Source organism: Hermetia illucens, chromosome 6 (genome assembly GCF_905115235.1).
Source record: "Hermetia illucens chromosome 6, iHerIll2.2.curated.20191125, whole genome shotgun sequence".
In the NCBI taxonomy this organism is placed as follows: domain Eukaryota; kingdom Metazoa; phylum Arthropoda; class Insecta; order Diptera; family Stratiomyidae; genus Hermetia; species Hermetia illucens.
In genome coordinates, this window is record NC_051854.1 from 63760858 (window position 1) to 63768859 (window position 8002).

The 8002-nt window shown below is 43.0% G+C and overlaps 1 protein-coding gene across 1 annotated transcript; it reads right to left on the minus strand.

The window, feature by feature from the left end:
- Positions 1–6900: 6900 nt before the first annotated feature.
- LOC119659605 (enhancer of split m7 protein-like) lies at positions 6901–7801 on the minus strand. The gene has a single exon (XM_038067776.1). It carries the CDS (start codon positions 7671–7673, stop codon positions 7065–7067), a length of 609 nt encoding a protein of 202 aa, XP_037923704.1. The 5' UTR covers positions 7674–7801; the 3' UTR covers positions 6901–7064.
- Positions 7802–8002: the final 201 nt, after the last annotated feature.

Genomic DNA, 8002 nt, shown 5'->3' on the forward strand with positions numbered 1-8002 from the left:
AGCTCTGATTTAGCCTGGACACAGCTGTCTACGTGCCTCCAAATGTCTTCCAAGATCTCTTGATTATAAACTCATGGAAACCGAGATTTGTTTTTCTAGTGCCTGGTAATCTTTCCCTTCGAATTTTAGGCATTTTCACCTGGCAGAGGATATTTGCAACTGTCATTTTGAGAGACTTCTTCAGCTCTAAGATTAGAACTTTTTTAGGAATCCTTGATCCACCTGGCTTTGCTTGCGTATGTCAGCTTTTTCTGAAATAATAATCAATCTAGGCCTTATGTTTCGTTTACATGTTGCTTTTTATTTGAACCAACCTTAGTCCATGCGCATCGGTTCCTTTTTGGGGCTTTATCTGCTTTGTTGTATTCACTAAAGTCGGTGCCGTTGCTTTTGCGACTTTGCAAAGGTCTCCTATTCTTTTTGCGTTTAAAGCTCTATGAGTTTTGTGAAGGCCTCACTAGTATCGCCTGCGTGAAGTTTATTTTCCCAGGACACTTGGTTTTTCACTTGAATATAATTCGTACCCACGTTGTGTTTGGGATTATATATATGCTATATGTATATCAAGGAGCGAATAACATTTGCAGCCACTTTTGGTCACGCTGCTCTAAGGCAGTGGTATTATTCTGTTAAAGGAAGTTGCACTGAGTCCTGAACGAACTATTGTGCCCCTTTTACTGGTTATAGTGTACGTATCAACTATAGTATGTCAAGCAAGCTTATAGTCGTCAAGAATTTTAATATATTCCCTACTTCCAAGTATTTAACTTGGCATTATTTTGTGCACAATGCTGTCGTACGGAAGGTCGCGGTTCAAATCTCACTGGTGGCAGTGGCATTTGTATCGTGATTTGATGTCGGATACCAGTCGACTCAGCCATGAATGAGTACCTGAGTCAAATCAGGATAATAATCTCGGACGAGCGCAGTGCTGACCACATTGCCTCCTAGTGTACCGTTACGGTCTTGAATGAAGTGCTCTAACACACTTCAAGGCCCTGATCCAATTGCATTGTTGCGCCAACGATTATTATTTCCGAGTTGTCACAATCTCCGCAGATGCCGGATTTTACCTAATACTAGCATTAAGTGCCAAGCATTTAGGCTCGGACGATCTTACCTATTTAAATTGAAAAGGGGCACTGGTGGTGGTGGCGGTTGATATGTTAATGGAAGAATCTGTCGAGAACTCCCCGCAACATCGAGCACGTATGCAGAATGGTATATTTCTGCATGGTTTGAACCAGACTGTGTGAGAGTCCCAGGACATCAACGGAAGTCGGGAGGGGTTTAGGTGCAATACATGTAGCTGACAATATTATGAGAACTACAATCACCCGTTCGAGACGCCAAATTTCTTTGATTTTCCGAGCCAGTGGCTCATAGTTCACATTCCTCTCCACGTATTTCCGTTCAATGCTGCTAATGTAGGGGATAACCCATCAATAATATGCGCGGAGCGACCAGTCTTGTCAACTAATAGCACGTCGGGTTTGTTGTGTGGAATATGGCAATCAGTTAGAATTTGCCGGTCCCAATACAGCTGTAAGCAGAACTATCAAGAACTGCTTCTGGCTCATGTTCCCGTGATCAGCCCATGTTTGTATGCAAGGCTTTGATGAATGACCTTACATACAGCATTATGGCTGTTCGTGCATTGCAACGGTGCTATAAATTTGCAGCCAGAAATGAGACGGTCCAACGTCTCTAACCGCGAATCACACATACTGCACTGGTCGCTCTCCAACCGCTCTTTCATTGTACGCTTTTTATAAACTCGGGTGGCGGCCACAAATTCCTGAATGGCACACATGAACCCCACCGTCTCAGCAAAAAACTCCCCAGCATGTAGCCATCTGTTCGACAAATGGAAATCGAGAAATGGTTGCCAAAGACAATTCACGTGTTTACCGTGCATTGCCTTCGACTTCCATTCATCGCTCTGCTCTTGGTCTGGCTTCACCCCACTCAGGGGATTGAAAGACCGATCCTTCAAGTTAAATGAAATCAGCCTACAGTCTGCCCTACAAACAGCAGCATTCAAGGGACTCGTCTGTTCTTTGCTGTAAAAATAAGTGCGTAGCGAGTCGGCTTGGCGATGATGTTGTGCCGCCACGTCAATCACGCCCTTACCTCCGATGTCACGAGGCAGGTTCATCGCTCCACGGCACAGTTTAGATTATGCATTCGGAATTTGGACCTAGTAGTCCGTAGCCACCACTGAACGTTTTCCAGATTGGTTTTCATTCACGACAATATTCCGAATGCATAAGTCAGTGAAGGGATCGACCAGTGAGTATTTCCACTATAATCCAGAGGTACTTTTTGATGAGTTTTAAACAGTCCTTTGTGCACTTCGGTTCATGCCCCCCGTAAGCACCTTGGACTGCTTCATTCCTTGTAAAATCACCCAGTGCAGTTCCCTCAACCGTTCCCCTCCATTTTTTAATGTCATAACCATGAATCTGCTTCCAATTCCACAGAAGGGTTCTGGCTTCTTGCTGTTTGCCCTGTTACCCCAACGTGTTTCAAACTTCTTATCGAACTGAAAGCTGGTTGTCATGGTATCTCTGGGTATTAATAATTTGGGGTAAGGCCTAGGAAGAATATCAATTTTCCCTGTCGATGGTCATGTTCTCATTGCCCCACTGGTACACATGCAAGCTAGTTTTTGGAGTTTGTGTAACTCCTTGGTTTTCTGCTGAGTTCAGTAATCACTGACCTTACTATTACAGTGTATGTCCAAAGTAGTATCTTTGGGGTGGAATCCCATTTTTTTCTTCCTATGGACCTGCAAGTCATAAGAACCCTAGAAATTTTCTGACAAGTGTTTAAGTGTTTCCGACATACGTCTTCCAGGGTAATTTTTGGTCTCCTGTGATTCCCAACTATTTGAGCTCTATTTGACTTCCACGCAATGTAACCTTGCGGCTCTCAGGCGATCAAGTTTGCACTTCCTTGTGAATGGTACTATGGTGGCTTCGTTTGGGTTGATTCGCATCCCCGCCCTGGACCAGGCAGTAGTAACCTTTAATCCAGTTTGGATTCTATCACATAGGGTATACTCATATTTCCCCCTACAGTCTAAAACAATGTCGCCAGCATTTTGCTGCCTCGTCCAAGATTTCATTCTCTACCATACTCCCCATAAGCGGTGATAGTGTTCAGCCCTTTGGACAACCTTGAGTATTATTCAATGAGAATAGAATTTGTACCTGTCGGAATTTCTATTTGTCTAATCTCTAACATTCCGAACATCCCGCAAATCAGGGTGTTTCCTACTCTCCTGAGGATCAGGGCATCTTGTATCTCTGTATACGGCGTGTTATCGAATGCTTCTTCGGTATCCCGTAATACATTCGTCATCTGATACAGTGCAGTTTCGCGCTGCTGATGTAAAGGATTACACATTAGAACGTTAGTTCTAATATATTTGTCTATGACATTCTCCACCGTTTTGAATACGAACGATGTTAGAACCTGGACTAGGACTAAATTAGCTTGAAAGATTTAAGATGAAAAGGATCTTTTTTAAGCGCTTTCTGAATAAAGACTACTTTTGCCCACCTCCATGCCTTTGGTATATATCCCAGGACTATGCTGCCCCTTACCATCCTTAGAAGATAACTCTTAGGCCTCTCTGAATAGTGCTGGGAAGGTACGATCTACTCTACACATTTTCAGTGGTTTGAAGGTTTACACTGCCCACCTAAACCTAGTTTCCGAGCATAGCTCTTTTGCTGGTTTTCGGTTCTCCTTTCTTCCTGTTATGTTCGTTGTTGGGGTGACAGGCAGAATGTTGTCGCCTTCCGTCGTGAGGTGGGATCTCGGTAAATGAGTTCTGAGAAGCAAGTGACTCCCACTTTCACCCCTCATTTACCCAGGATTTCCCCCCCTCTAGGGTTCAGGTTTGGGTTTCTTGGGAGCATTTCCTTTATGTGGGCTAATCCCCGCCGCTTGCTGTACCCTTGGGTACGATAAAGATGGCTTAGATCTGTCCTGAGTCTTCTTAATGACCTCTTCTGGTATCAGGGCTTCTTTCAGATGACGCAGGTACCATTTACCACTTGCGCCCTAAGGTCTGTCTAAGAAGTGTTTTTGCTTGTCCCCGCTTTTTGAGCAGTGCCCTTTGTTGGTTGTAGCCCTTGCAGTATGCCAATGTTGAGCTTGGCTCCACTAGTTGACGTCCCAACTTCTCTCTTTTTGTATGTAATCACCTGGCTCTCAGCGTTTCGGAGATGTGCTTCCGCCTTGCTGGCCAGTCCCCAGCCTAGATCTAGAAAGTTTCTTTCCAATTGGTATGGTCATCATGTGGATGCGGATTTATGACTCCCTGATTTCTTTACGTTATGTATTAGACATCTGTCTCTCTTGATGGCCAGCTTTTAACAATAATTGCCTCTTATAAGCATTTCGGTATATAGTTTAAATGCGAACTCGAATTTAATTTTTATTATATAAATATATTGAGTCGAACTTCTAGAATATCTAGTTTCTGCCTTCGTTTCTCCTATTAACTTATAGATACCCTTCCTCGGTCAACCTATATCATCTATTATATTGTTGAGTATTGTGCAACTGAATCAATTCAAGAAAGTGTTTTCCTTAACTTCCAATATTCTAGTTGGTCTAATTGCCTGGTTTTTCTCAATCTGAAATTTCTAGAACATCAAAGACAATGCTCTTTGATGTATGCGTTTTTCTAAAGCTTTGTAACGTCTTGATGGATAGCTGCATTGTCTCCGAAGTACAATACTGCGATACATTATACAATGTTCGTAGTCCACTACTTTTTAGGTGGCATTCGTTGAGCTCCTTGGGGATCGTGATAGGATGGTGTGCATTAAATCGGTACTGTTAGACCACGTTGCTTTAAGGTAGCACGCCCTTGAGTTCCGGGCGTAGGTCAAGTCTTGGGAAGCCGACATAGCAACCTTCTCCCCAAAAGAACACCCGCTCTTGACAATTGTATATATTATTCTCCATGGAATTTATACCAAAATTCCATGGAGAATAGCATAAATCAGAAATAAGAAAGAGTCGCTTTTGGGCGCAGTATAAAAATAAGTGGCACACTGTGTTTACTTAGTTGAAATACTCACGGTGGGCACGGCCAAATACAAAAGAGGTTTCCCAAAGTGATACGAGTGTCTGTACATAGACGATAATTCCAGCACTCTGCAATGCTGTCCTGGAGAAAAGCCTAGGATCATTAAAATTGAGTTGATGGCTTTGTACTTAGTCCCAGTGGGAACTCAGCTGACCACCCTTGCCAAAGTTGACGAAGCTGGACATAATTGAAAATGTTCGGGAGCTTTAAGGAGTATGTAGTCTGAAACCTTCCTTCAGAAAGGCGTGAAAAACGCGCTGGAGGAATTGAAAGAGTTGCTGGATCGTATTCTCTTCAAGAAGCAGACGTGGAGGCCTAAAAGGTGAAGAAGAATAAATAGTTCGCCGCGCGGAGATTTTAATACCAGCCAACTTGACTGGGTAATAGCTGACGTTGTTGAAGATTCCTTGGTAAATTTGTTGGAACTTCCGGGGCAGGTAGAGCAGCGATGGAGGATGCTTCGTGGGTAGATAAGCTGCAGTTGACACTGTCACAAATTCAGTGTTTGGAGTGTTATAAGTTCCGCAGATTTGCTCAGTACTCAGATCGCCCAGAGGAAATTGGTTTTAAACTGGTAGCCGAAATAAGCTGGTTCTCTGCAAGCCCTGTTTTGTTGATGGCGAACAGATGGAACGCTGCCCATACCGTTCAAATTATTGTCGATAGTCTGAAAGTTGCCTAGGATTGAACATTTCTCACCATGCTTTCATGGTGGAGAAGGTAACCCTCTATATGGAAAATAAGATGGTGTAAAGAGCCGACGGTATTCCGACAGAAGTACACAAATAGGTGTCACCAGTGGTCGAACCTACTGTTCGACGTATTCACAGTTTACCTGAAGGAGAGTATTTTCCCTTGAAGGTGGAAAGAGGCGAGGCTTGCGCTACGGCAAAGGAAAAGGAAACCCTGAACTCTCATCTGCATACCCACCAATATGTAACCCCCTGGAGCGTCTAAAACTCTGACATGGAGCCGAATGTTTGACACATTACCTCAGACCAGGCCTATTTAGTATAGGAGCAAAACGCCGTGGATTCAGGGGGTCTCAGCTACCCTAGTATTTCTCCTATCCATCTCCTTTTTATTTACATTAAGAATGCCTTGAGTGTAACGCGCCACTCTGCTCGACGTGTCTTCACGCTGCAACATAGCCTCAATGTCCGGGGACATAAAACACTCCCCTTTTTATTTGAAGCGCTTACCTTCGGGGTTTTGGGTTGTTTATTTATTAGAGCTGGATGCATTCTTATCCTGATAGTGTTAATGAATTATCAGACGAGTAGCTTGATTGATTACAAAGTTTAAAATCAATTGAACTGAGTTAAATGCTATTCTTTTGGAAATTTTGGTGCGGAACGAAGCGGAAAAGGGAAATGCATAAGAGACACATTTAACAGTTAAATTACAAAGATGTGAATATAGAGAAGGAAACTCTACCTGGACTTCAATCCCTATGTGCTCTGGTAGACAGGAGAAAACGCAATGCGTTCGACGAGTCCTACTGTATAATACTTCACCCATTATCAGAAATTAAGTATCTTAATTGACTCTACATTCCAAAATATCCTTTAAGCATCTCATTGAATATCTGCACCTAATGATTTACGAACACAAATACTACCAAGGTATGTCCAAGTTTTGTTCGCTCCAGCGCATGTGAAGGAAACTTCCAAGTTTCCGCTCAATGGATAAGCGACATTTTTTAGATACCAAGAAAATCGCGCCAAAAACCAAATTCAGATAGAAAATAATACAAATTCGTTTGTATTCAAATGTTTTATATTTTCATCTTTTCTATTATACTCCATTAAACTTAAACTACAAAAACATCAACTGAACAAATATCACAGAAGTGGGAAGCACAAAAAACCTTTACAAAGAGTTAACAATATGAAACTAATGAAAAGTATCACAATTTATCTTTACTACAATCTAACGGTTGTACTTTTATCTTTTACCAAGGGCGCCAAACACTTGTTGTACTGCAAACAGATATTTCGCTACTGGTATCGCTCTCGTAACCTGAAGACGATGAAGCGGGGCTTGGCGGCAATGAGTACTCCTTGCTACTGGGACTCACAGCAGGCGATGAACAGGTGCTGCTAGGTGCTACGGTAGTTTGACTTCTGATTTGTGGATATTGTGGCTGATGATTGACATGGTAGCTCTGGGGCGATTGTTGTTGCTGTGGCTGTTCCAATCCTTGCAGAAGTTGATTAAGTCGATGGCCTAAGTTCGTCATTAGCATAGTTCCAAGTTGAATGTTAACATCAGGTGTTGACGCTAACACTTTCGATACTTCGTTCACTGCATACTTGTATCCGGTGCGAAAACTCTCCGCCGACGGTTGGCTCTTCCTCGTCTTGACTTTCTTCAGGTAATCGACTGTAAGTTCAAGGATGTCGGCTTTCTCCAAGCGTACAATATGTTCTCCTTCCTGAGTTAGGCATTCGACCATTAATTCTTTTAGGTCATCCAAGCACTTGTTGATCCGGGCACGGCGTTTACGCTCCAATAGAGGCTTCATGACTTTACGGTATTGGTATGTTTTTGAGAACTCCATTTTCGTTGTCAAGGTTCAAATAAACACCAAACTTCACTGATTTGATAATGTTATATTCCACACAGGATTTCGAGAAAGATACTCGATTTTCAAATTAGATTCAAACTCGTAGTTGTTACTTCTTCAACCCTCACAGAGTGAATGATACTTCACCCTGCCTGGTCGGGCCTTATATACCCGACGACCCTTTCGTTGGCTCGTGGGAAACTTTGCCCTGGTGCAGTTCTCACCGTTCTCAGCCACATGCTCGTCCTGGGACGCGGTGCAGCTGTCGTCATCTGCTTTGCTTCACTTTTGTCCGTCGTCCGTATAAGATCATTGTGTAGCCC